The sequence below is a fragment of the Anomalospiza imberbis genome, chromosome 4 (genome assembly GCF_031753505.1).
Source record: "Anomalospiza imberbis isolate Cuckoo-Finch-1a 21T00152 chromosome 4, ASM3175350v1, whole genome shotgun sequence".
NCBI lineage: Eukaryota > Metazoa > Chordata > Aves > Passeriformes > Viduidae > Anomalospiza > Anomalospiza imberbis.
The window spans coordinates 42,938,077-42,965,929 of NC_089684.1; the positions used below are offsets into that span (position 1 = coordinate 42,938,077).

The 27,853-nt window shown below is 44.4% G+C and overlaps 4 protein-coding genes across 6 annotated transcripts in view; 2 read left to right on the top strand and 2 right to left on the bottom strand.

The window, feature by feature from the left end:
- Positions 1-4,060, bottom strand: part of DMP1 (dentin matrix acidic phosphoprotein 1) — a 27,061-nt gene extending 23,001 nt beyond the window's left edge. The window contains exon 1 of the mRNA XM_068188078.1: positions 3,644-4,060. The gene's annotated coding sequence lies outside the window, so the exon portion shown is untranslated. The remainder of the gene's footprint in view (positions 1-3,643) is intronic.
- Positions 1-8,365, top strand: part of SPARCL1 (SPARC like 1) — a 13,384-nt gene extending 5,019 nt beyond the window's left edge. For both annotated transcript variants that reach the window (XM_068188075.1, XM_068188077.1), the window contains exons 4-11: positions 1,493-2,638; positions 3,332-3,401; positions 4,055-4,182; positions 4,737-4,857; positions 5,617-5,753; positions 6,208-6,356; positions 7,259-7,407; positions 7,940-8,365. In XM_068188075.1, the coding sequence (XP_068044176.1) occupies positions 1,493-2,638; positions 3,332-3,401; positions 4,055-4,182; positions 4,737-4,857; positions 5,617-5,753; positions 6,208-6,356; positions 7,259-7,407; positions 7,940-7,968 (1,929 nt within the window). In that variant the 3' untranslated portion in view covers positions 7,969-8,365. The remainder of the gene's footprint in view (positions 1-1,492; positions 2,639-3,331; positions 3,402-4,054; positions 4,183-4,736; positions 4,858-5,616; positions 5,754-6,207; positions 6,357-7,258; positions 7,408-7,939) is intronic.
- A 1,645-nt stretch (positions 8,366-10,010) lies between these two features.
- NUDT9 (nudix hydrolase 9) lies at positions 10,011-17,057 on the bottom strand. 2 transcript variants are annotated; one of them, XM_068188080.1, is made up of 8 exons: positions 16,925-17,057; positions 15,364-15,600; positions 14,231-14,326; positions 13,645-13,731; positions 12,652-12,763; positions 12,336-12,482; positions 12,002-12,086; positions 10,011-11,048 (listed from the first exon to the last, which is right to left on the bottom strand). In XM_068188080.1, the coding sequence occupies exons 1-8, from the start codon at positions 16,954-16,956 to the stop codon at positions 10,873-10,875; spliced, it is 972 nt and encodes a 323-aa protein (XP_068044181.1). In that variant the 5' UTR covers positions 16,957-17,057; the 3' UTR covers positions 10,011-10,872. The 2 variants fall into 2 exon arrangements, with proteins under 2 accessions (XP_068044181.1, XP_068044180.1); XM_068188079.1 differs by lacking the exon at positions 16,925-17,057 and adding an exon at positions 16,216-16,461.
- A 220-nt stretch (positions 17,058-17,277) lies between these two features.
- LOC137472733 (estradiol 17-beta-dehydrogenase 11-like) lies at positions 17,278-27,199 on the top strand. The gene is made up of 7 exons (XM_068188081.1): positions 17,278-17,561; positions 19,239-19,346; positions 19,923-20,054; positions 20,658-20,764; positions 24,985-25,122; positions 25,372-25,488; positions 26,434-27,199. The coding sequence occupies exons 1-7, from the start codon at positions 17,352-17,354 to the stop codon at positions 26,519-26,521; spliced, it is 900 nt and encodes a 299-aa protein (XP_068044182.1). The 5' UTR covers positions 17,278-17,351; the 3' UTR covers positions 26,522-27,199.
- The last annotated feature ends 654 nt before the right edge of the window (positions 27,200-27,853 follow it).

Consider the following 27,853-nt stretch of genomic DNA (forward strand, 5'->3'; position numbering starts at 1 on the left):
CAAAGGCCAGTTCTCCCCCACAGTATCTAATCACAGATAGTAACTGAAATTTGCCCAAGTTCCTTCACGAACACCTGAGTTCTAAAAGCTGATTTTACCCAGGGGACAAAGGTATAACGGAAAGCAGCATCTGGAAGCTGTATCCAGGCACATCTCTGCAGAACAGGTGCAGGACAAGGCTTCCTGTCAAGACATTACCCAAATCTTTCTCAAACTGCTGCTTCAAACACAGGTACCCGCAACAGAAAATCTTAAAGACTGTTTAGCCTTGTGTTTTCTGAATCTGTAGAACTTTGAAAAAGCTCCACAGTGAATTTCTGTTAGATTGGAGCAAACATACAATCTTCCCCTGAAAAAGTTAGAGTTGGAGTTGATACAGTGAATATAGTTCCCAGTACTATTTCCACATCAGCAAGGACACTGGGCAAAAGACAAAATTGTAAAATATTAAGATACCACTTTGACATTAGGAAAGAGGATATAGCTGATCTACAATAATCAAATTAATATTTCCAATCCTACCTTTAAAAATAAAATAAATATAAACATTTGTGAGTAGAGGTCTTGTTTCCAAGCAGTCAAACTAAAGGAAAAAGCTATTCCAGCAACTTGGATGGACCAAGTGAGAAGGACCATTCTTCCCAAATAAAATCTCCCAAAAGCTTTAAGAAATATCAGCATCAGGTGCTATATGGTTGTAAGCAATAAGCAACACTGAACATCCATACGTCTTGTTCAGAAATACACAGAGCAGCAGAAAGGTAATTGCTTCAGCAAGACCTGACAGCCATTTTAGTACCTGCTTTCTCCTCAAGCATTTGAACCATTTCCACTGAAGGTACTACTTTTGCTATTGGCTTGACAGATTAAGAAAAAAAAAAGGGTACTCAAATATCTATTGTTGATCTTATAATTGTCACCACACACAATAGTTCCTGGTGACTTCAGCCAGGAAGTAATGATGTATTGGACTCAAAGTAGATCTGTATATGGATTATAAAATCAATGCAGGGCACTTCTCAGGAATTGCTACCATGACACCTTGTGAAAAGTACTCTCTCTTTGCCTGCTCCTCTTTTCCCAGGTCCCTTATTTTTCCCTTATCTTTGCAGAAAGTTATGTTTCACATCCCCCTTCTCTGAGGTAAGTGATAATTACTGCAGCCTACAAATGCCTGTGGTTATGACTAAAATACTAATTAAGCATTTTGAGACTTCACAAGACACCCATATGCATCTGTCTCTGAAACAGAGTTGCATATACCTCCCCAGAAACTCCAGCAATAAAAGAAGGCACAGATAAACAGATTTTTCTGAGAAAGAGAAGGCAGATCAGCTCTGAATGTCATGCTTTGGGCTAGTTTAAGAGGAGCACATAGAAAGAAAACAAATCAAGCCAGTCCCATGCTTTGCAATACAAGGCAAAAACAACACCACATCAGCTTCAAATAAATCCTGAGATTTATTAATCTGTTCTTTTAATTTTTTTTAAGAGTGAATATATTCATTCTGAAGCCTCAAAGGAAGAGAACACAGGGTATGTAGACAAGGGTGATTTGCTGCCTACTCCCAGAAACTTAAAACCAGGCTCTGAAGACAGGGATGAGCCCCAGGCCATTAGGAAACAAGGAAGAACTGGGAGCGAGCATCAAGTGAAAAACAGCCTGAAAAGCACTGATTTCCTTGTACTGCATAATAAACTAGGTTTGGCTTCTGATAACCAGGACAATGATTCTGGGAGCAGCAGCAGAGAACAGTCCAGTTCTGAGCATGACCAGCTCAGGAAGCATGAGAAACATGGGAACACAGCAAACCCACACCTTCCAGGCCACGCAGAACACCCATTGGGCGCTTTCAGCCTTCATCATGAGCGTAACATGTGGAAATATAACAAAAATGCTGTTGGCCTGTCCAAAAAAAACAGTGAAAGCGATGAAGAGGAAAGCATGGAAGAAGAGGATGAGAAATGGGATGAAGAAACTGATTACAGAGACACAAAGCACAAAGACCATCAGACACGTCAAGGTGACCAATACAAAAGACAGCAACATGAGAACAGCATGCAATTAGATGAACTCCTGAGAGATTCCAGCCAACCAACCCGGAAAACCAAGAGACACAGCAAGAAATTTGACTTAGAGGAAGAAGAGAGGGAGAACAGGAAGAAGTCCTATAAAGAAGAAATCCCCCTCTCTCAAAAAACCCGTAATGAATATCAGGATGGCAAACAGCAAAGTCAAGAGAGAAAATACAATATTCAAGTGAACTATCAGAGTGATCGTGACACAGTAGTGAAAATACAAGATAGGGAAGACAGTAATGATGATGACGGTCACGACAGTGGTGACATTGATGGTGAGGAATATCTCAGCAATACCTGGAAAGAAACAGCCTATGAGGAAGAGGAGAGAATCCAGAGTAATGACCAGGAGAGCACCAGTACTGAGTCTGAAGGGGAAGGAACCACTGAAGATGACACTGCAGTTCATGAAGAGACTGAGGATTACCAAATTGTCAAGATTAAAGACCTTGCTCACTCTGAACAAGATGATCATGAGCCACCTGATTCTGACAACAAGCAACAACTGAAAATGAGTAGCTCCATTCAGAATGTGAATTCAATGGACAGTGAAGATAAGGTAAATTATCTTTAAAATAAAACTTGAATACTACAAAAAGGGGGAGAGGGACTAGTTCCAAATTTAAATTCCTGATGATTGAAATGACCCATTGGAGAAAAACAGGTGACTTCTTAATATGCAGAAGTCTCACCTCCCCTTATATTCACTATTCCTCTGGTTCATGCTGTGTCGCTGCACCCAGAGCATTTAGGTGAATTGGACCAGAAAGGACGTGAACACCATTCACAGAAGAGCTCCAGACGCAGTGGGGTGTGTAATGAAGCACACAAATAAATACAGATACACAGACGCAAAGCCTGAAACCCAGTCTCCAGCTTACTAGGCCAGCCTGTTCACTCCTCTCTCACAAAGATTTTAAATGCTACTACACAAAAATGAACAGCTTGGAAAGGCAGGACTAGAGTCCATAGAATAATTATAAGAAATTCAGGTCTTACTGAGCTCCCATTTCTCTCTCTCTCTCTCCACCTTCTTCTCTATTTTTTCCCCAAATAACAAGAGCATGATAATACTACCAGAGGCCTTATGCGCTTCTCACAGATTTTGCATAGCAACCTCTTTCCACTGAAAACAGAGCAAACTGTGCCTCAGTCAGCTCTGTATTTGGACCTGAAAAAATATTAGTCCAAGTATTTTTTTTCTTCCCAAGATTTACCACAACTTTCTGCTTATGCCTCTGTGACTGTGCAGGTTAAGACGACAAACAGTTCCCATGGTGAGATGGAAAGTGCCAGCAACAGGAATGAGGAGGCTCCCCTTGGTAAGCCCCAAGCAAAGCTGTCATGTAACTCCCAACTCTCTGCAGCTAGGGAATCTGCTGGTCTGCATTTCTTTTCTGCCTTTTGCAGCACAGGATTTCACATGACTGAACTGTGCTTGTGCCTAATTCTCTGTTCCCAGAGAATCCCTTCCATACTCCCTTGGATTTAGTAATTCATTAGTGAAAAACATTTGTAGGCAGTGCACAATTTTTTGTGTCAGTTATACAGAAATGGGGATTACCTTGCGCTGAGAGCTTTCAGTTTCAGAACAGCAGCTGGAATTCAAGTAGGAGTGGGACAAAGGCCAGTGCTTGATTCTGCAAAGACGGATGGTATATGTTTCACCAAAAGAAGCTGGAAGTGAACATCACTCCCTACAGAACAAACAGCTTTTTCTAGGGGAAAAAAAAATTATTTCCCTATCCAATTCAAACCTGGTACTGCTAGAAGTTTCATAAAAATCCTAACTTAAAGTTTGGCTTGTTTTATTCAATACAAGATCCAGCTTCATAACAAACTTAAAAATGCATACTTAAAAATACATTTGAACTTCTTGATGAATACTGGGCTGTGTTTTGCTTTGGCTCTCAGTAGTATCTGACAAACACTTGGCTTTATCCCGTCACCCATAATAGTCCCTCTTTCCTGCTAGGACTGCCAGACACCTGTTGGAACTTCCACTGCAAAAGAGGCAAAGTCTGTCATGCAGACAAACAGGGGGAACCCCACTGCATTTGCCAAGATCCTGCTGCTTGCCCTCCCACCAAAGACTATGAGCATGTGAGTTTTTCACCCAGTGCACAGGACTGGGAAAAGCCACCTAAAGTGTTCACAAGATAACATATTCCCCTGCTATTATTTAGCATGGTTCTATACCCTAAAAAGCATGCAACTGAGTTTGAGTGATTCCAGTAATTGAAAAATTAAGTATAAAGCACCCAAACTTATTAAGTGTGGTTTGAGAGCAATATGAACCCACGTAACTACAGTAATTGACTTGCTTCACTCAGTCTCAGGGACTGCAGCTTTTCCCTGTCACTAAAAATTCTATGTGCCCATTTGGTGTTTTAGAGCACATGCTGAGTACACATCCAGTGAAATAATCCCACAGCATCTCAGAGGCTATATCACCATAAATTTAAACTGAAGTGTTGCATAACTGGGCGTACAAGTATAGACAAGTAGTCCTCATACAACAACTACTAATTCCAATACTTCTGATCATATGTACTCCCTGTGGTATTCACCACATGATGCTTTTATTACTGTAATGCCTCTGAGTGACAAGGATTTTTCTCAACACAGTGGTGGGGTGATGGTTTTCCTTCCTCTAGGTTTGTGGTACGGATAACAAGACTTATGATGGCACATGTCAACTCTTTGGCACCAAATGTCAACTGGAAGGGACAAAAATAGGACGCCAGCTGCACCTAGACTATATGGGCTCCTGCAAACGTAAGCTTGTTTTCCTTTGAAGAACTGAAGAAAGAGCCAATAGCCTTAACCCATCTGCCAGCCCTAAATTACTCTTCTTCCTGTAATCTGCCACTTGTGCATCAATTATCTGCTAATCAAAGCCTTCAAAACCCTAAACATGTTAAAAAGTATCTGAAACCTAGACATCTCTCCTATGCTTACACGAATTTGTTGTTGACCTTATCTTCCCCCTGCAGTGTCTTTTATGCTCCTATTGCTATAGCTTCTGAAGATTTTTGTAAATTCTTGACCAGAAAAACATTGTTTACAGAGTTAATAAATGCAAATGTCCATCTCAAACCCCCATGGAAAACAAAAAACCACAAAACATCAACCAAACTTAGATGCCAAATGCAGAAGTTAGGATCTAAAAGCCAGAACTGATTTCCAACCTCTTTGACTGCTGCATATGGTAGAAGGAAAGTGCATTCCCAGCCAGAATGGTCCTTTGCTGTCAAATACTCTACATTCATGCAACTGACTGATTAGAGCTTCACTGCACAACTATGTTCAAAAGCTGCACAGATATAAAAAGGTTGTGGCTTGCACAACTGGTTGAGCATGTGCACTAAAAAAATTGTAGACATATAATTGAACACATTAGGTGCATTCAAAATTTTATGTATTAACAGCTCCATCAATTCTAATTTTTACTGGAAGTAGATCTCAAATCTCAGAAATACTCGAATGGGGACTTAACAGATGACTTGTTAATGAAAGCTTTTCTCTTTGGCATAGACATCCCCCCCTGTACTGATTACGAAGTGGATCAGTTTCCCCTCCGGATGCGGGACTGGCTTAAGAACATCCTTATTCAATACTATGAACGTGACCTGAGCACTTCTGGGATTCTAACTGAAAAGCAAAGGAATAAGGTCAGCAATCCTTTTCAAATAAGATCATGCAGTTACATGGACTAGCCCAGAACATCTCATACAAAATGGCATGAATTAGATGACTTCTGAGATGGCTTACTTGCCACCAAAACACGCGTTGCTTGCCTCAGGACAGAAGACGTGATAAAACTGGTTTAATCTCCTAACAAGCTGAGGCTACTGCCCCCCTTAGCTGAGTCGGACAATTAAGCCACAAGAATTCCACTTCCTTTCTAGTTACTGCCAAAGGTGACATGGACAGCAGCAAAATTGTCCTGGACTACCTAAGGCAAGCTTTTCATGGTGCATATGGTCACCAACACTAAAACACATTTCCCTAGGGGTATTTTATTAACAAATTTCATTTTTCCAAAACATCTTCTTGCCAGATAGCTCTCTTCAGGACAGATCTTCAACCCAAAACAAAAAATAACAATTTCTATGTTGAGTTCAGGTAAAAAAGATCTACCAGAATAACAAGCGCCTTGTGGCTGGTGACCACCCGGTTGAGCTGCTCCTGCACGACTTTGAGAAAAATTACCACATGTATGTGTATCCTGTGCACTGGCAGTTTCACCAGCTTGATCAGCACCCTGTTGACAGGTAAAAAAATATCTGTGGTTCAGTTCTGATTTGCTGATTAAACTCAGGCTGTTTTACTTTTCTAAACACCTCAAGGGATTCTCTACATACAGAACCAGTCCCTTGGCTGTTAGAAGCCAGTATCACTCCCTCTCTAACACAGAACTTTTTCCCTCATTGTTTTCCTGGTCATATCCTAGGTCAGAATCTGCTATCTTCTTGCCTTGCATGATCATGTATTACACTGTAAGCTCTACAGTGTCCTAATACCTTCTAATGCTTTCAGCCAGGAAGAAGTCCTGCTATTACTGAAGCTAAGAGAAACAGGCTAAGTACAAAGGACAGCCGTGGAAGCAAAAATCCATTAGTGAGGTATCCACAGTTTTCAGCTAACAACACAGAGGTCTCTGTTTAAGGAGAAGATATAGTCACAGTTCAGAGGAAGCTTCCAGCTTCTGAGAATATAACTCAGATTTCAAGCTTTTGGTCATATCACTCAGTGATGGGATCTGTATTTCCAAGTTCAGACCTTCAATATCTCAGGACAGTCACACCTACTGTTTTAGAACACAGTTAAGCACTTTGCAAGCTTGATATCCTGAGAATTAACAGCAAAACTCCACAAGTGATGAGTTGTGAGCAAGTTGTTCCTTTCAATACCTGTAATTACTACAAAAGTAATACCTGTTCTAGGAAAAAAGATGTTGGCAAACAAACATGCAGCAAAAGCATTTTAGCTCATCAGGTATTAGACATCTTTATCATGACCTGGGATATATTCACTACAGAAGCACCATAAAAAAATCCATTGGGGCATCTCTGATAAAGCCATCGTTGTTGTCTTCTAGCATTTTAGATCAGCTTTGATAATCCTGCTGATTTATTACGGAAATGCAGCTCTCCATACCTGCCCTTTCTTTCAGGTTATTAACACACTCGGAGCTCGCACCCTTGAGAGCCTCCCTTGTTCCCATGGAACACTGCATAACCCGTTTCTTCCAAGAGTGCGATGGAGACCAGGACAAACTCATCGCTTTGAAGGAATGGTGCCACTGCTTTGGGATTAAGGAAGGTAAACCTAAAAGAATAAGCAGATGTACCTGACAGAATGTTCCCACCAAGAACATTACTCGGACCTCAACAATGGTCTGAGGCAAAGAAATTGTAAGCAGAAGCCCATGGCTATTGTGCCGAGAGGAAAAAGAGAACACTAATAACAAGAGTGCAAAAGGTCAACAAGGGTGAAGGGTTAACATAGCAGAGGTTAATCCCAGAAGAGTTATGGGACAGAAGGCATTTGGCCAAACAAGACTGAAGAAATGTGTTCAAAATCCTACTAGCAAGTCCCTAATTTTAAGCGGAGGCTGATTCTAGTCAGAAGTCAGACACACGGAACCTTTGCTCTTCCCAGAATTTTTCAAGCTCTTCTGATAACATTTTATCAGTCATGAAGGACTAAAGCTGCAAGGAGTTATCTAAGTACATGTATACTTCTGCCAGTGATTGCTCATTCACAGCATCAGTCACTTTATTGATAGTGATACAGCATAAAAATGTTTCTTTGGCATAAAATGTTAATAATGTTTTCTTCTTCTTTGTTGCAGAGGACATAAATGAAAATCTCCTTTTCTGAGCCCAGCTGAACAGACTCCCACTACTGCACTAAAATTGATGAACCCTGCTTACTTCTGTAATTAACACCTGAACAGCTTTCAAGAAAATGGTGGAATAAGGTTCACTGAATTCTTATCAAACAACCCAAGTGCAGAAAATTTCTACATTCCTTAACAGCAGAAAAATGTAACTACTTCATAGCTAAAAAGCCAGTGTTTCCACCCACATGTATCCATGATCTTTCTGAACCAATAAATACTACTAACCTAATGACTAAGCTGTTCACAAAACTCTTCAGTAGAATTATAGAATATAGATTTTATCACTCACTGAAATGGGACCTGTTTCCTTTATTTGCTGTATTGTCAACTTACCACGCTGCATAGAAGTCTCAAATAAAATAGAAGTCTATTGGATATATGGTTTTTCTCACAACTTTGTCGAAGAAAATTGTGTTTATTTCTCCTTTGCCCATCTTTTGCTCTCCTCGAGAGGCACAATTTAAGCATAAAAAAGCCCAGGACATGATGAGATTATTCCTGAATCTCCATAAATTTGTGATTTTAAGGTAAGCACTTCACTGAAAACATTCCAGGCATATGCTGCTTTAAGGAAAAAACACAAAATTCTATTCCTACAAAGGATGATCAGCAAACATCTTTCACCTGAACCACGTCACCTCTCCAAAGAAAAGAAGATGGGAGTCAGAAATGCTGTTTTGGTAGCTTAAATAGTGGAAGTCCCATCCCCCTCTGCTAATTTGCTCTGGAAGCAGCACAGGCTGATAATCATAGTCCAACTCCAGGCTGATGCCCTGGGATACAATGAATTAAACTGTGATTATTTTCAACACAAGAACTTCTTACACAAACCAGAGATTACTTCCTAGCACTGCCAGTTTTTTTCCATAAACCTGACTTGTTGATCACTTCACATTCTGCAATGTTACAAAGCAGTGTGTAAATAACTCAACCTGGATGGCGTGTAAAAAAGCACATTCTCTATGCTAGTTCCATTTGGAAAAGATCCTTTCTCTGGGACTTCAAATGTCTTGGGGGAGAAAGTAATTTTGACAGTGCTTTTCCAGCGTGGCTGCAGCCTGTTGCTTATTTGCTCTTTCTGTTTTTTGTTTAACCCACACAGAGTTAGGTGGCAGAAAGCACAGCTCTCAAACTGCAAGTACACTGCCAGTATACAGCTGGCCTCAAAAGGTAATGACTTTAATCCACAGATTCCCATTTCTTCAGGAAAAAGAATTTATGCTGTCTCTCAGTTTGCACCTTCAGTACTCTCAGTATTATCACCTGAGTACTCCTCCAGCATCACTATAGTCAGAATATCTCCAGTGAAAAATAAACAACACTCCTTCCATAACACATTTCCTCTGCCAAGCCTGTCAATCCTCTAAGGATTAGTAGGGGTTGTTACCAAAAAAACCCTGCCGTTTTTATCAGCTGAGAAGTAAACTAATAACCCAAAACATCTGAAGAAGGCATGATTCATGACATTTTGTGTTTTTCTGATGCAAGACAGGGTATTAAAAACTACATAGAGACTGCAGATCCACATCCCGACTCTCTAAGAAGGGTCTGCTCTTGTGGATCATGCTTTCAAAACCCAACTACACTGCTGGGAGTCTACTCTGCATAATGCATCACATCACAGAAGAAATCTGATAGGCAGGAAGAGGTGAGCAAGGATTGAAAGAAAAATTGATACCTTTTGACATTACCTTTTCCTTTGAAAGGAACATACTAATAACTCTGCAAGAGTCCCATTTTCTCCCACATAAACACCCATAACTCCTCCATGTTTCTCTAGCTAATTGGGAGGCAGGGGTAGGGTTGAAAAGGAGAAAGTCCTAAACCCATTAATTACTTAAGCAGGATGTGGATAATGTCTCAACAGTGCATAAGTGTGTCTCAGTACTGTTACACAAAGTAATTCCACACCATGGCATTTATCACCAACTTACTTCAACACACGGATCAAAATTCCTGATGTCCTCAGGTCTCAACATCAACTTTCAGTTGTCACTGTCACCAACTCCTGACACCAGTACACAATTAACAGCAATTGATTAAAAACACAGAGAGAAATGTCTGCAACTGTTGTGCAGCCCCTGTTAGCAGCATAAATGCTATAGAAGGCTCCCAACAGCCTCCTGACTGCAAGTTACTCATATCACCTTTAGGATAAGAAACCAGCACAATTTACAAGATTATACTTCAAGGCTGCTCTTTCCACTGATTCTGTTTATGATGCAGTCTCCACAACAGCTGTCCTGTACCCCGCAAGCCGTGGGAAGAGAAGGAATCACAAAATTCAGCTCCTCAAATCAGTCGTGAAGTTTCATCTTCCAATAGTTTTGTTTTGACACAGATGCACAGTCACACTTTCAGATGTGAATCCCAGCCACACTGTAAACTAAAAAAAATTGAATGTGAAAACTTATCTCTCAAAGTGGAAAATTCCTGCAAAGATATGTTAAATAAAATGACTCAGAAAAGAAATTTCACTTTATTACTCAGCACTTGATTTAAGTCATTATTCAGGTTATCCTACAAGTCTCTCATTCCTTAGGGATATATATTCCTGAAAAGGAATCAGTGCAAAAACAAAGAGCCTGTGAACTACCACCAGTCAGAATGCAAGTGCTGCCATGCAGATCTGCAGACATTATGAAACAGGTGCACATAATGAAGCCCAGAAAGCAAAGCAAGAGCTCCACATTCTTCTCATTTCACACTAGATAAGGAATCAAAAGAAGCAATCTGAAGTCTCTGAAAAAGCCTGTGTTTATCACTGTCCAGTGTTTCTCCCAGCTGCATTTCACAGCATTTTCACTGAGGATGACAAGGACTTCTGTTTCAAGGCTGGAAAACATATTCTCCTCTCAGAGTCTGTCAGTTCCCAGTTTCCATCACTTGTGGCACTCAGAACCAGGATCCTCACTCCAGTGGGCTCCCTGTTTCTCAGTCACCAACTTGATGAAGTAGCTGTGACTCGCATACAGCTCAAGCTTCTCGCTGATGTCAACCCACTTCACCACTCCAGCATCATCACCTGCTTCCAGAGGCAAGTTATCCATCGTCTCACCTGTTCACAAAACGAGAGTTAGAACATGCTATTGCATCTTTTCTTCCTGCTTTTTCCCCTCTCACATCCTATTAGTTCTGACCTTCCACAATGCTCCTTCACAGGCAGCAACCTTCAATGGCTTCTCAGAGAAAAAACAACTAATCTCTCACTGATTCTGTGCCGGAAACCTTTTTCAGACTTGCACTATTTTGAGGCAAATCTGAATGGCAGAAATGGTGTTAACACCCTGTCATCATTCCTAGGATATCACCAGCAGCATGAAAAGTTACTTTAAACCATCATGACAACATGTTCTTATTACCCCAAGTTTAGCCAATACATCTGCCTGGATTTTTGCTTGTTTCCTTAATATTTGACTGCTCCTTTTCTCACATACTATTCTACAGAACAAACTGAATTCTGAAACATATACAATTATGAAAAAAAAAAAAAAAAAGAAATTTTACAGAAGGCCCCAAAATAAAAAATACTAGTTTTTAAAAGGGGATGCATAAAGGCTTCTGAATTGCTTTTTTTTCCCAAGTTTTCACTCTGTTTTTAAAAAGAATCTCAGGACTTCATAGACAACAACCAAGGAAATGCTCTTATATTCTGTATTGGAAACACAGGCCAAAGATACACCATCTCCACTACTTCTGGGGACCGATAAATCTAGGACCAGTGACATGTGAAACTTACAACTGGCACCTACTATCCAAAATTCAGTGGAAATGTCATTGCATGAAGTCTCTGGCTTGAATATATCAGAAGCATCTAAGTAGATTGATTTATCTTACAGGTGAAAAATGGGAGTCCGAGATAACAGATCAATTTGATAATCTAGTCCCATATTTTACACCTGACTTTCATGCTCCCCTGATTTCATTGCCATTCTCAGCTCAACAACAGCCCCAATTTCAAACTAACATATGGAGTAAAAGGCAACTAAGAGCATGCCTGGAGATATTTACCTGTTTCATCATGATAGTTCACAGCCTCTGTCTCCATCCAGGCATTATCAGTGTTACGAGGGTCATCCACATATCCTCTGTACACCTATAAGGCCCCAAACAAACCAGAACAAGCTCAGTGTCAAAACAAACAAGGTGGAATCAGTCATACTTTTTTTCTTTCCCTCTGAGACATTTGCCCTTACAGAGTTTTCAACAGTCCCTTCAATTTCCTACACCTCAAGAAGATGAGCATCACAATTTATTTTTATTTCAGCTGCACTTCTTCAGGTTCCATACAACTGTGAGTTACATGCACAGCTCAAAAGGCTACCACAAGAGACAAAGAGCTCACCACAAAGTGTTCCTGGATGAACAGCTTCTGGAGCTGCTTCTCCAATTTTGCTTTCTCCTCAGGGGATTTCTGCAGAGAGTTCAAGGCCTCCTCCTCAAATTCTCGCTTCAGGGTAGCAGTGATCTTCTCCCCTGGGTCCACCATCCCCTTAGAAGGGGGAAAACAAACAAACAAAAAAATACTATCCCTCAGATTCTACACATTTAAACTCCTAGCTCTTAGTATATTACATCCACCTGCATCACACATGTGCTATATCTGCCTCATGTCTTCAAAAGCAGGGAAATGCCAGCTGCCTCTGAAGCTTTGTCCTTACCCCTGGAATGGCCCACTCCCCACAGTCTCTCCTCTTGATGGCTACAAACTGCAAGATGTTCTTGCCAGAAACTGGATGAGCAACTTTACTGCCACTTCCATCCCTTTTCCACCTGCAGAAAATGACAAAAAAGAATATGTTTTGCTGCTTCTTGACACCTGGGCCTGAGAGAGGAACAGCAAGGCACTGGATCCTGTGTGGTGACAAGCAAAGCAGAGAATGAACAGTCAGGGGCGACTGACAAATCAAATGCCATCCAGCATGATCGCAACCAAGGGCAAAACACTGAGGTTTTCCTCAGCCAAAGGGGCAGAAAATGCCCATGAGGCATGTTTCTGCAGCCAGGCTGGTAGCAGCAGTTCCTCTGAAAGCTTTCCGAGCTGCACTTGTGCTAATTCATACTAAGAGGATGAGAATGTTTCTGCTGGAACAGAATAGTCACACAAGCTGCAGCAGCGCCAGGACAAAGCCACAAGCCACCATTGCCTTCAGTGAAGAACTAAGGACTACCAATAGGCAGAGTAAAAAGCTGTCTAAACAAAAAATAAACCCAATTCCAGCATTTACTTTCAAGGAAGTAACTCAGTAGCACTGGCATCCTTCTGGAAAGGGGAAGAAGTAAAATGCATCAGGATGATTTTCCACAATGGTTCTGTCTTCAGCATGGCACTTTCTAGCTCACACTTCTGTAAACCACACAATCTTTTCTGAATACTTTGTGTAAAATGGTTAGCACGTATACACACATCCTGCTGGGAAAAGCACATGAAAACAAAGCATACAGTGACAAAAAGAGCATCCTAATCCCACCTCCTCCTATCATGGACTAAGTTAGTGTTTCTTACATAACAAAAGCAGAATGAGCTTACACATAGAAAACACACAGAGAAAAGGGCCATTAAATGTAACATCCTGCCCAGAGAAGCAGAAAAGCAGCAAAATGCATGGGTTTTTTCTCTACTGCAGGGTACCTTGCAGTTACCTGCACCTTACCTGGTTACAATAGGATCAGCAGCATGGTTTGGTCCCCAGCGCCCCAACAATCCTCTGCCGGTGAGGCCAGTCCTTCCCACTGGATTGCTGAAATAAATGCCACAGTATATGATTCATGTAGTCCTGAACTGGTTCCAATTGGAAATTAAGCTCAGCCACACCCAGCTCCTCTGATCTCTGAGGACCAGCTGAAACAAAAGGGAGTTTATTTTCTGCTAAATTTTTAAACCCTTAACATATTAAACATATTTATTTCCCCACATTCAAAACATTCTACAAAAAAAAAAAAAAGAAAAATCAAACAAAAAAACCCCAACCAAAACAAACTCAAAAAAACACAAATCAAGATTAAATAACAAAAAAGGGAAGGACAGCAACACATATTTTGTGTAAAAGCACATACATGCTTTAAAGGGCAAGAGACACAACACGTTTTTCTCATTCATCACATTAGATTCATCAAACTAGATTCCACTTTTCTCTCTTGGCTTTGTCCTAGCAGGTACCATGTATTGGAACTGACAGACCTGTAAGAGCACAAACTACACCACTGAAATGAACATGCAAATAAAAACCCCACACTCACCGGGGTCTCCCATTTTCGACCACATACAAGCCATTCAGACTCTTCCTCTCCACTTCTCCATCTCTCTCATTGAATTTGGGAGAAAAACCTTCACTGCTGTGTGGCAAATTAATAGAATTTAATAGAGACAAATTACAAAACACAAAAGCTTGTATGCCAGCCATCAGACCAGCAACACTCCTTTGAGTGTGTTGATGAGCAGTTTTTACCAGAACTGGAGTTGAAGGCCCTCCCTTTTCTAAAGGAGGCCATGAAGTCCTAACATTTTCTGCTACAGTCCCTCTGTATTTAGCTCTGCAGGCAAAAGTGCAGAATTAAAGTATTTAACATTGCATCTCTCTCAATCTTCACTTAGACAAAGTGTTTCAAAAGTATTTTTGTTAAGATTAGAGGTGTAGAATCACAGAATCATTTTGGTTGGAAAAGACTCTTAAAATCACCGAGTTCAATGAAGCGCTGCCAAGCCCACTACTAAACCATGCCCCCATGTGCCACATCCAGATATATTTTAAATATCTCCCGGGATGGCGATTCCACCAGTTACCTAGGCAGCCTGTTCCAGTGCCTGACAAAATTTTTGGTGAAGAAATTTTTCCTAATATCCAAACTAAACCTCCTCTGGCACAACATGAGGCTATTTCCTCTTTTCCTATCCCTTATTACTTGAGAGAGAAGAACTGACACCCACATTGTTACACAGTCACAAAAAAAATCTGTAATTAGTTCAACTTTTCACATTTCCTGAGTCAGAGCGCTCCCTTCAAAACCTACAATTACACTTTCTTTTTTCATCTTGCATTCCAACCATGAATAAACAAGCACGTGTATCACTAAAATGTTCTTCCAAATTCTTAAGGAGAAATAGATTTTTATTTAGCTCACAACAGAAACACGTGCACAGCATCAACAGCTGTCCATTATTCCAATCTCAATCATCAGTTCAGGAAAATCATGTATCAAAGGCCTTTACAACAATCCAAACTACCCAGTTCTCTAACCACCACCTTCCTTAATCTTGACTTTCACACATCACTGTAGAATCAAACATCACTTAAGATGATCTTGTTAACTCAATTCATGATTATTTCCTGCTTTCATGTTCACAGGGGAAAAGAGCCAACATTTCCACTCACTTGATTTGGGGATCTGCCCAATTGGGTCTGGCCAAAACAGACTTTGCAGTGTACTCCACAGGATTATAATCTTCCCACTCAGTCAGCCAGCCTACTTTATCTTCAGGAACTTGGCAGCGCTCAATGTGTGATCCTGGATATGGGGACGTGAGAGCTTTTCTGTGGTGGAACTTCAAATTATAACTGTTGAACATGTTTACAGGATGAAGATGGGACCAACAGCTTGCAGATAAATTACTAAAAGGAAAAAAAAAAACCCATCTCATTCATTACGTTTTAACATGCTCTTTATTTCCCAGTCTTTAAAGTACATTACAGCAAGTGGAATAGACTCAGCTCTTTCACAGAATCAATTAGGTTGGAAAAGACCTTTGAGATCATCACAGCCAAACTATGAACAAATATCGTCGTGTCACCTCGATCACGGTACTGAGCACCACGTCCAGTCTTTCCTTGAACACCTCTGGGGATGGTGATTCCACCACCTCCCTGCGCAGTCCATTCCCACGTCTAATGAAATTAGAAGAAATTTCTCCTAATATTCAACTCACGAAACGCCTGAAGTTCACAACAAAAACTTTTAACAGAGACGTGGGAAAGGGCAAAACCGCTCTTGTACTTTCCAGTAATTACATCACTTAAAGGGACTGCCCCGCTTGCCTTTCCCCCACAGGGACACCGCACACTCCGGCCAAGCTCCTCCCCGGCGGGCAGGGGGCGCACGGCAGCCCCGGGATCTCGGCCGAGCCATGAGGCGGCTGCTCCCGGCCGAACAGGCCGCCGGCCGCCGGCCGCGGCACCGGGGCCCGATCCGAGCTCCCGCGGCTCCGCCACCGCCACAGCCCGTCGTACCTGTGGGCGGGGCGGCGCTGGGCAGCGCCCCGGGCGCTCAGCAGGACGGAGAACGAGAGCACGGCTAGCGCCCGAGGCAGAGCGCCGGCCGCCCGCGGCATCGGCCCCGCCGCAGCCGCACCGCGAGCGATGCAGCCTCCGCCTCAGCCCCGGGGCCGGGCCGGGGCCGGGGCCAGGCCGAGGCGCTGGGCCGGCGATGCGAAGCAGCCCGCTGCAGGATGCCGCCCCTTGATCCCGCTCCCTGCCGCCCCGCGCTGCACAAGCTGGCCCCGCACTGGCGACGGGAGCGACGTCAATGGCAGCGCCCGGTGCCGGCTCTGGCTGGGGCGGAGCTCCGTCGCCAAGACACCCCCACAGGGCCGGGACGAGCACTGGCACTCAGGAAAGGGTTGGTAACACACCCGTGTTTTGGCTGCCGCTGGGCAGCGCTCCCACATCAGCGCTGTGTCCCCGGCATTCCCAGCCGTATCAGTGGGCAAAATCCTGGGAGAGAAGACAACCAGACCACCTGACCCAAACCGACTAAAGGGTTATTCCACGCCACATGACGTCCGCTCTGACATAAAACATAAGGAAAGGAAGGGGAGGGAGGGTATTCGTTATTTACAGTGTTTGCCTTCCGGAGCGACAGATGTGCGTGCGGAACCCCTGCTTCCCGCGGGGAAAGTAGAGAATAACCTTTTCTATATCTTTTACTTTAATCAACTACCTTATCCCAAGGTAGGAGTCTCCATTTCCCATGTTATTGTCCCTCCCCTGCGGAGGCCGGAAAACGAACCGACAGCGCACACAGCGGCACGCCCGGCCGCGGCCGGGGCCCCGCACGCCCAGGGCGTCGCAGCGCCCACAGCCCCGCCCACAGCCCCGCCCACAGCCCCGCCCACAGCCCCGCCCACAGCCCCGCCCACAGCCCCGCCCACAGCCCCGCCCACAGCCCCGCCCACAGCCCCGCCCACAGCCCCGCCCACAGCCTCGCCCACAACCCCGGCCACAGCCCCGCCCACAGCCCCGCCCCCGCGCTCCGCCGCGCTCTGATTGGGCGCCGAGGGCCGGCAGCGCGGCCTCGGCAGGCGGAGGGGAGGCGGGCGCTGGCGGCTCTAGGGCGGCTCGAGCACCAGAGGAGCTCCAGGAAAACAATGAATCTGTTTCTGGAGCTTCTCCTGTTCCTGGCCACGCTGCTCTACTCCTACCTGGAGGCTTTTGTGAAGCTGTTCGTGCCTGTGAGGAAGAAGTCTCTCAGCGGGGAGCTGGTGCTCATCACGGGCGCTGGCCATGGCGTCGGGAGAGCGACTGCCTTGGAGTTCGCCAAGCGCCAGAGCAGACTGGTTCTGTGGGACATCAATAAGGTAATGGGCACACTCGTGTCCTCACTCCGTGACCTCCGAGTCCGCGGGGGGTTTAGGGACGTAAGAAGGGCAGCACCACGTTGCACCCCCATCGCCCGGCCCATTGCAGCCCGCTCCCATCGGCTCCCGCTTGGCTCCTCCGGCTGGGATGCTGAGCGCCAGGAGAGGGTTTGGCCCCACTTGCAGCGGAGGATGTGGGGCTCTGGTCCCACGGTCACTCGGTGCTCCTCGGCAGGGAGCGGGCAGCATCCGGCAGAGCACCTGCGAGAGGGAAAGAAGTGCTCGGGAAGCTGCTGGAGGAGCTGCTGCCTGGGCTGGCAGAGAAAGCCCGCTGAGACCAAGATCAGAAGGCTGTTTGCAGAGAGGAGCAGGTCTGCCTTCACTTGTTCTATCTGTAGCCCCGGGTGTATTTCAGATGATTTGACTGGAATGCAAAAATGCCGTGGCAAGTGGAGGATGGGTAGATACAAACATGCAACATGACGTTCTGAAGGAATCCAGGCCAAGTGCTGGGTGTAGGTGCAACAGGGTCGGTGAGAGGTTGTGCTTCCTGTTTCTGACACACTGGGTCAGCAAAGGAGTTCATCATGAAGCTGCAAAACAGAACCCAGCCCTCCACAAACAAAAATATACCGAACCTGAGACAAGTTGAGTGAGAGGATGGATAAAAAGGGAAGATAGTGTTGAACACTTTCAGTGTCTGTTCGTAGTGCCCATTATGCCTAAGACCAGACATTGGAGGTATGGGAGGAGGCATAGCACCGCTCTCCCAAAGTGTACAGGGCTGCAGTGGAACAGAGGATTGTCCATGTTCATTGGATGGAATGGTGGAATTTAGGTACAAATTTAGTAGCGAGCGACACCTGGCTTTAGCACTGGGAAGTAGATTGTAAGCGTGGGTGTCAGCAGGAACTGAAATATAGTATCAAGGGAGATTGTGGATTCCAGAGGATTTAGGAGTATGTTCCTCCAATCCAAGTGCCTTGACAAGGCCTCCTTCTTGGGGGCTCTCAGCATTAAACAGCAGCTGGTGCTGGGGACAGCTGCCCAGTCACCCACCATGGTGACTGCTGAGTTGTCCCAGGCTGTTTGTGACCTAGAGCTTTTCACTGCACATGTTCCACTAGCATGGCCTTCTGGCACCTGGGAACAGGGATAAAACAAAGCCAATTCTGCTCTGGCTTAGCTGGTTGATTTAATGACTTCAGGGAGCTTCTGACTTGTGTGTATCAAAGGTCATTCTGAAATGAAAAACTTTATACATTGTGAACTGTGGAGGGCGCCTCTCTTCTCACACCCAGCGTGCAAATACAGAAACACATAGAGCCAGTTTTCATATCTCAGGGTGTCAGCCAGGCCTGTATTTTACGAGCTGTTTACACACACAGTGCTGCCTGCTGTGCTGTATAGGCACCATGTGCCCCCTTTCTGCAGCCTTGCTCTGTCTGCTTTACCAAGCTAAACTCACACTTATTGCCACCTTTCTGGTTGTCACTACATGCAGGTCCTAAATTTAAGGCTGAAATGCTTGCCCCCTCAGCAAACCCACCTTGGGTAGCCATGAACTGTTCTGGGGCTGGGCAGTGGTTGCTCAATCCAGGGACATCTTCAGCCTCTGCTGCTCAGCTGTGGTGAGGGGACAGCTGTGCACGGTGTCGTTCTCTTTGCCTCTTCCAGCACGGCATCGAGGAGACGGCAGCAGAATGCCAGACGCTGGGAGCCACTGTTCAAACCTTCGTGGTGGACTGCAGCAAACGGGAGGAGATCTACAGCACTGCAGACAAGGTGGGACAACAGGGGCACGCGGCCAAAGGCTTTCCCAGCCATGCTTGATTTCACAAATCCTGCAAGCCCTTGGAAGCTCTTCACTCCTTGCTGCTCTCTGGACACAGAGTGCTGTAGCATTTCCAAGATCACAGCCAGTCTCATCCTATTTGGGAGGCTCCAGCATATCACATCCTCTTGCCAAGTTTGCTCTCTGGGGTTCCAGCCTCTGAAGGAACACAGACAGCACTGAGAACATAAGAAATATTTTAATGTAATGGCTGTGGTCCAGCTGCCCCAAAACAGTCTGTACCTCCGTGGTCTCAATGGTGACTACACGGTCCAAACTGTGCACAGTTTGTGGAACACAATAAACAACACTGGCATTAATGAATGGGGAAGAATCAGATCTAAACCAGATTCCATGGCTCTACTGCAGAGTTCCTGCCACATCTGGAAATGTGGCATGATCTCCCTGTCTCTTGAAGATGCAACGTTAAGAATTCAATTATGGTTCATCTTCCCCACCCTTATTTTTTTTTTTTTTCCCCTCCTGAGCGACAGACACAACTTTGGGCTTTTGTTTCTCTCCAAAAGGTGAAGAAGGATATTGGGGATGTGACTATCCTGGTGAACAATGTTGGTGTGATTACAGCTGCCGACTTTCTCTCGACTCAGGACCACCAGATAGAAAGGATGTTTGAAGTCAACATTCTGGGTCACATGTGGGTAAGGGCCACCACCATCTCTAGCTGCAGTTTTTTGGGAGTGTCAGTGAGGATGCTTATTTAGACCAACCATTATTAGCAGTGCATTGCCAAATGAACTGTTAGAGCACAGGGGCACCCAAGCAGACTGTGTGCTGGGAAACTGGAATGGCCTCTTGCTGATGTGAGCTGGCTGGTGGCAGCCTCATCTGCAGCACACACAGAAGGCCTCTGTCAGAGGTGTCGTGGGGCTGACAGGCTGGGAGGGTTTCAGCAGTACTTGTTGTGGCAGAAGGAAAGAGAAGCCATAGATTGACAAGTGGTTTATTGTACGTGCTGGGTTCTGCTGACACCTGAAACCTTAAAAGCAGCAAAGGAAAGATGTGAAAACCATCTCCTGTTTATAGCCAGCTGCTGAAGCCTTTGGAGAGCAGGTTGCCAGCTGCACCACTGGTCAGAGAGCAGGTATCTCTGTGGCTCTGAGAATCTGGGGTAGCTTTAGGGATAGCTTTGGCCACCTAGTGAATAACATTGAGGGTCAGTGCTGAGTATGCCTAAGAAAACAATGTTCTTTTCCTCCTTCCTGTCCCCTGCATTTTGCCTCTTGGTTTAAATGACTTCCAAGACCACGAGAGCTTTCCTGCCAGTCATGATGGACAACAACTATGGGCACATTGTCACGGTGGCTTCAGCAGCAGGTCATTTTGTGACTCCTTTCATGGTGGCATATTGGTAAGTGATTTTGAAATCAGCTTGCTTAAATTAAAAAAAATCTTAATTGCATCTTTTCCATCAGGAAGTACCAAGTAATTAGCTCTGACTGAATCGTGAGCAATGTTTGTATGAAAGAATAGTCATGTGACATATCTACTAATGAAAGACTCTCCTGTTTTCTCTCCCCACCAATGCAGACTTTTGCTTAGTAAAAAAGGTATCCTCTTCCCTTCTACTTCTTAGAATGTATTTTTTCTGATTTGTTGTAGTGTTGTCAAGTAAACCCGTACTGAGTAACTTTTGATCTTTTTGCCGTTGTGGCATTGACTGTAGAGTACAAAAATAGAATCATAGAATCATCAGGCTTGGAAGAGACCTTTAAGATCATCCAGTCCAACCTTCCACCCAGCACTGCCAATGTAACCCCTAAACCACATCATCCAGTGCCAGATCCAAATTCCTCTTAAACACCTGCAGGATGGTGACAGCCTCACCTGCCTGAGGAACTTATTCCAGTGCCTGATCACCCTAACATTGAAAATGTTTTTTTCTTATATCTCATCTGAATTTCCCCTGTCTCAGCTTAAGGACATTTCCTCTATTCCTCTTACTGCAGGCATGGCAGAAGAGACTGACCCCACCTCCATCCAACCTTCTTTCAGGGAGTTGTAGACTGCCATGAGGTCCCCCCTGAGCCTACTCTTCTCCTGACTAAACAAACCCAGCTCCCTCAGCCATTCCTCATAAGACATGTTTTACAGACCCTTCACGAGCCTTGTTTCCCTTCTCTGGAGACACCGCAGCTCCTCAATGTCCTTTTTAAAGTGAGGGGCCCAGAACTGGACACAGCACTCGAGCTGTGGCCTCACCAGTGCCCAGTACAGGGGAACAACCACTTCTCTGTCCTGCTGGCTGATCCAGGCCAGGGTGCCATCAGACCTCTTGGCCACATAGGTGCACTGGCTCAGGTTCAGCTGCTGTCAACCAGCACTCAGGTGTCCCTTTCTGTCCCAAGCCATTCCTCACCCAGCCTGTATCATTGCATAGCTCAGGTAGTGCAGAACCTGACACTTGACCTTCTTGAGCCTCCTGCAGCTGTGTCCTCAGCCCACTGATGGAGTCTGTCCAGGTGTCCAGCAGAGCCTTCCATCCCCTGAGCACATCAACTCAGTGTCTGTGGCAAGCACATTTCTCTCTCTCTCAGGATTTTTATAAAGGTGCACAGAGAGAAGTGAAAGAGAAAACAATTTCTATTTCTGCTCCTTGTTTTTCTCTTGTGGAATGTGTTTGGAGAATTGTTTACCTAGAGCAAATGCCTGGTTGGATCACGGTGGATTGTTTGGGCCTGATGGCCAATTGGATCCACCTGTGTCTGGACTCTGGCGAACAGGGTCACGAGTTGTGAGGGAGTTAGATATGAGAGTTAGAGAGAGTAACATGTAGATTTTAGTATCCTCTTTTATATAGTATATTAATGTATCATAGCATAATTATAATAAAGAAATCATTCAGCCTTCTGAAATAAGTCAGACATCATCATTCTTCCCATTGGGTTCGCCGACATCTACAACAAGTGTCTTCTGCACAATTACTGAGGGTGCCCTTGATTCCTGTGTCCACATCATCCATAAATTAAACAGGACCAGCCCATGGTGGAGCCTAGGGGAACACCACTAGTGACCAGCTGCCAAATGGATTTATCTCCATTCACCACAGCAGTCTGGGCCCAGCCATCCAGCCAGATTTTTACCCATTGAAGAGTCCACCCACCCAAGCTGCAAGCAGTCAGTTTTTCTAGGAGGATGCTCTGGCGGATGGTGTCAAACACTTTACTGAAGTCTAGATAGACCCTGGATAGGCACATCCACAGCCTTCCCCTCATCTGCTAGGTGGGCTACTTTGTTATACAAGGAGATCAGGTTGGTCAAGCAGGGCCTTCCTTTCATAAATCCATGTTGGCTGGGCTTGATCCCCTGGTTGTCCTGTATGTGCCTTGTAATGGTACTCAGGATGATCTCTTCCATAACCTTGCCCACAACCAAGGTTAAGATTACTGGCCTGGAATTCTCTGGATAATCCTTCCAACCCTTCTTGTAGATGGGTGTACATTTGCTAATTGCCAGCCAGATAAAACTTGTCCAGTTAACCAGGACTACTCGTAGGTGATTGAAAGTGGTTTGGCAAGTTCTTTCAACAGTTCCCTCACTACTCTGGCATGGATCCCATCAGAGGTCATAGGGTTTTGAATGTCTAATTGGCACAGCAGATCTCTATCCATCTCCTCCTGGATTATGGGCCCTTCCCTCAGCTCTCTGTCACTAACTTCCAGCTCTGGGAGCTGAGAATCCCGAGGGACAACTGGACAATATTAAAGACTGAGACAAAGAAGGCATTAAGTTCCTCTGCCTTTTCCTCATCCTCTATCACTACACTACCTTCTACATTCAACAAATGATGGAGACATTCCTTGACCCTCCTTTTGCTGTATTTATAAAAAACTCTTTTGTTGTGTCTAAGGCCAAGTTCTAGTTGGGCTTTTGTCCTTCTAATCTTCTCCCTACATGACCTTGCAACATCTTTTTAGTCCTCCCAAGTCATCTGACTCTCCATCTGGAGAGAATACATTGGTTTTTTTCCTCAAAGTTCTAGCCTAAGTTCTTTGTTTAACCAGGCTGGTCTTTTTCCCTGACCACTTGTCTTTCAGCTACATGGGGACAAGCTGCTCTTGTATGTTTCATAATTCCTTTTTAAAGCATATCCAGCCTTCCTGGACCCCTTTACCCTTCAGGACTGACTCTGTCAATCAGTGTCCTAAACAAGGCCAAGTTTTGCCCATCAGAATCCAAGGTGGAAGTTCTGGTGCTCCTCTTTACTTCACTCATTATTGAAAACTCTTGACATTTCGTGGTCCCTTTGGCCCAAGACTGCCACCAACCACCACATCACCTACCAGTCCTCTGTTCACAAACAACAGATCTACCAGGGCACCTCTTCCAGTAGGTTCTTTTACCAGCTATGTTAGGAGGTTGTCTTCAAACACTCCAGGAACCTCCTAGGCTGCTTTCCTTTTTGATGTTGTATTTCCAGCAGACATTTGGCAAGTTGAAGGGCTGGAAACCATGAGGCTTCTGCCAGCTGCTTGTAGAACACCTCATCTGCCTGTTTGTCCTGGCTGGGTGTCCTATAACAGCCTCCCACCATGAGGTCCTCCCTTCTGATCTCCCCCCCAACCTTCTGCCATCATGACATCAAATTACTTTTCTACTTGAAACGTGTCAGGAAAATCCCAGTGCAGGCACCAAAAACCTGTTAGACTGCGTGTTGCCATCCTGCATCACATCCAGCCTTCTATAAAGGCAGCTACAGCTGCAGCAATCTTCCCTGAGAACACTCCTCCTTAGAACAATCTTTTCCCAGGAATACTCATTCTTAGAGAGTCACTCACTGTCAGCAGTGTGAGAACTTTTCAGCCAGGGATTTTACTGGGATTACACTGCCAAATTAATAAACTGATTTTGTGGTTTTCCTTTTTTGGAGTTGATTTAAATCTCAGGCCCACACCTATTTCCATGGCAGGTTGTTCCTCATTTCTGCTTGCATAATGCTTCTCTATTTCAAAAGTCACACAAAACTGTTACAAGATACATCTGTGTGGTACAATAAACAGTAGTGGGTTAATTTCCATTTCCACCCTGCCCATCCTTGCTAATTTTAGAGATTCAGGCTGCATTCCTTCTAGGAATTTTCTCTCATGGGAGAGAACATGATGTTCATTGATTGATGCGCTTCAGTTGCAATTTTCTAAGAATTCCTGATGTTTGTCTGTCTGTTTGCAACTAAAGTGCCCTGTTTTTGACATACCTGCTATGCATTGCACAATTAATCCACAAGTTTCAATATCTAATCCACCACTACACTCTGGCACAGGCAAAGTTAGAATAGTCCCTGTCCTGTCTCTCAGGTGGATTATATTATTTGGAGGGTTTTTCCTCCAAATAGCAAGGAGCAGAAAGAGGAATAAAGGGATAGAGGGCTAGAGAGCACATAGTGAAAATAAGGGGTACAGGTTAGGATTTAAGGTAGCGCAGAGGTGCACCAGCCCTCACCCCTCCCCTAGCTCTTACCTTAAACAGCACCCGAGCAACTAAGAGGCAGATGATGGTTTAGGACATTTGCAGTGGTAGAAAGGTGGAAATAGGATTTCTGCCTTCTCATTTGTACTTCCTCCCTTCCTGCAGCTCAAGCAAGTTTGCTGCAGTTGGATTTCATAAAGCTCTGACAGAGGAGCTGTCTGCCCTGGGAAAGGATGGAATAAAAACAACATGCCTTTGTCCGGTTTTTATAAACACTGGATTTGTCAAAAACCCCAGTACAAGGTAACTCTCAATACTCTGCATTCCTGCCTTTCCTTCTTTGCATCAAGGTACTGCATATTATCCCCAGCTTTAGCCCTCTGTTCCAACTGGCTGTATAACAACCGTTTGTATCATTGGCTAAAGAAAATCTGCAATGTCCTTTAATTGTTGCTTTAATTGTTGTTTAATTGTCCATGTAATTGTTGCATTTGTGAAGCCTCCTAGATCTTTTTATCACTGCAGCTCTTATGTGTTTGCTTTCCTGTGTAGACTTGGAAAGATTTTGGAGATTGAAGAAGTCGTAGAGGCTTTGATGGAAGGAATAGTGACCAACCAGAAAATGGTTTTCGTTCCACCACAGCTGAACATTGCTTTGCTTTCTGAAATGTAAGTACAAAGGAAACTTAAACAATGGATGTGGAAACAATACTACCTGAGTATACAAGGTTCAAACTTTTAACCTCTGAGTCAGTAAAAGTTCCAGAAAGAGCTGAGGACCTGGTGCTTATTAGCGTTTGTTTCTTTATGTCAGCACTGAGGCCACAGAGGCTGAGAACATCGCTTCAAAAGGGCTGTACTCCTCTCTGCTATGTAAAGCAAGATTTATCCCCTCACACAACTTAATTATCCAGTGCAGCTGCTCTGTTGAGGAGGTTTTTTACCAGAGCTTCAGTTCCAAATCTGGAATTCACATCCGAACAACTAAGTTAGATTCTCAGTTAAATCTATAGTATCTCATGTAACACTTTGTAGTTTCTTGTTTACCAAACCAAACTCCAGACAGTGGGAAAAATATTTTAAAACCTTTTGCAACTCCAAGAGCTGCTTGCTGAGAGTGCAAGTCTGCAGAAGCATAGGCAAGTCAAAACTGATGCTGTTAAAGCACTTTGAATAAATTTGCTTTTTTGGTCATAATTTAGGACAGGGGGATAAAGAGACAAAGCTCTTTAAAAGGAGGAATCTTAGGAGTGAAAACTGCACCTCAATTTTAAAATCTCATCGTTCAACAGGCCTACTGCATTTCAGAGCATGAAATGTAATACACACATACATCTGTACAATATTGAAACTTCCTGGATCCTGCAGCAGTATCACAGTTCACATACTGCCCATAGATACCTGGCATTGGAACTGTCCTAAAAGGCCAGGAATGAACTTTAGTTAGTCAGAGATTGATGAGAGCTATGGAAATAATGCCCAGTTTAATACATAGTCTCAGTTCCTATGTGTGCATGCATTCTGCTGCCAGACCAGCTCTTCCCTCACCTGCAGTGACACTTTTGCCCATAATATTCTATCCCACTTTTAATTTCATGTTACTGTCTCTTTCAGGGTGTTTCCAGAACGTGCCCTGAACCTTCTGAAGAAGATGACCATTCCAAAGTTTGATGCAGTCATTGGGCAGAGAAGCCCCCAGTGAAAAGCAAGAACTGATTCTCATTTCCCAGAGGCACCAGTGAAAAGAGAACATGTGCTGAGCATAGTTCAGCTGCCTTGATTCAGAACAGAGCTCAGGCAGATGCTTGCAGGCCACCATTCCCAGGCACACCTAAGGGCTCATCCCACACCTGCAGCTGGAACACACCTGCATAACAGGGAGTGTTAGCAAAGCAGTGATGCAGCTCTAGAAGGGCTGCTTTTAATGTACATCCCATCTCATTTGTCTCATTGTGCTGAGGCAGGCAGGATGCCCACAAAGGTGGGTAGCCTGTGTTTGCCCACAGCTCCCTAGTTGACTGCAAAGGGATTGCCTGACAACATGTTCATCTGGACTCCTCCCTGAGCAAAAGCATCTTGCAAGAAGCAATTTATAGAGGAGGAGGGTGGCCTGTTTCATCTCACTTAATAATTTTAAGTTTAAAAAAAATGTGCTCTAATGAACACTTACAGTTTCATGTGCATTTGTAATGAGCATTATTGAATTAATAATCCAATTGTATTATTAATTATTTGTAATTATTGAAATTATTAATTATATGTGATTATTGAAATCATACAGCCTTGTTTGTAATGTAGTGCCTAATTACAACATTTATCAATTATGCATTAGCACCATCAACACTCCATATTACAAATAAATACATTTTTCTAACCCAAAGGTGTCTCTCAGCAATGAAAGTGGTAACCGGGTCCAGCACCAGTGGACCATGTGCCTCAGTGCTGAAAGGATCCGCCACAGTCTGCCAAACAGCAGCCCAGGCTGCAGGGATGAGGCAAACCCCAGGCACATGGGGAAGCCACATCAGGATCAGTGAGGTACAGGGCCAGGCAGTGCAACCCATGCAGGGGCCAGGGCTTAAAGGCACTGCCAGGGCAGGGTGTGCAGGAGAAGGCTCCAGACGAGCCTTCACACAGCTCCTCATCAGAAGCCAGGGGCCTGCTCTGATGGCACAGGAGGTGAAATCCCTGAAGGTCTTTGGCCTGGGGTCCAAGAGAGCAGCAGCTGCTGGCACACGGGTCAGAGACCCCTCCACAGCACAGAGAAACTGTGCACCCACTTGTGCAACTCCCACCCGCTGCAGGCACTGCTGGCCCACAGCCATGCCAGGCAGGCCTGAATGCACTGCCACCTTCGACACACTTGGAATCTGTCCTGTTCACCTGAGCCTTTCAAGTTGTTCTGTAAACAGGCTCTTCAGAAAAGGGAGAGCCCTCACCACTCAGCCTCTCCTGCTCTTAGCTGGCAACAGGTAGCAGCACTGTTTACAGCTTAAATAACATACAACTGTTTTCCATTTTGCCCATGGATTAT

Bases quoted from the DNA above. Each gene is read 5' to 3' on its own strand.
- NUDT9 (XM_068188079.1), bottom strand. From the start codon at position 16,316: ATGCCGCGGGCGGCCGGCGCTCTGCCTCGGGCGCTAGCCGTGCTCTCG. The intron at 12,764-13,644 runs GTAAGGTGCAGG...CATTTTCTGCAG, and splicing joins GCTGATCCTATTGTAACCAG to GTGGAAAAGGGATGGAAGTG. The intron at 12,483-12,651 runs GTAAGGACAAAG...CCCCCTTCTAAG, and splicing joins GGGAGTGGGCCATTCCAGGG to GGGATGGTGGACCCAGGGGA.
- LOC137472733 (XM_068188081.1), top strand. From the start codon at position 17,352: ATGAATCTGTTTCTGGAGCTTCTCCTGTTCCTGGCCACGCTGCTCTAC. The intron at 19,347-19,922 runs GTGGGACAACAG...TCTCTCCAAAAG, and splicing joins TCTACAGCACTGCAGACAAG to GTGAAGAAGGATATTGGGGA. The intron at 20,765-24,984 runs GTAAGTGATTTT...CCCTTCCTGCAG, and splicing joins CCTTTCATGGTGGCATATTG to CTCAAGCAAGTTTGCTGCAG.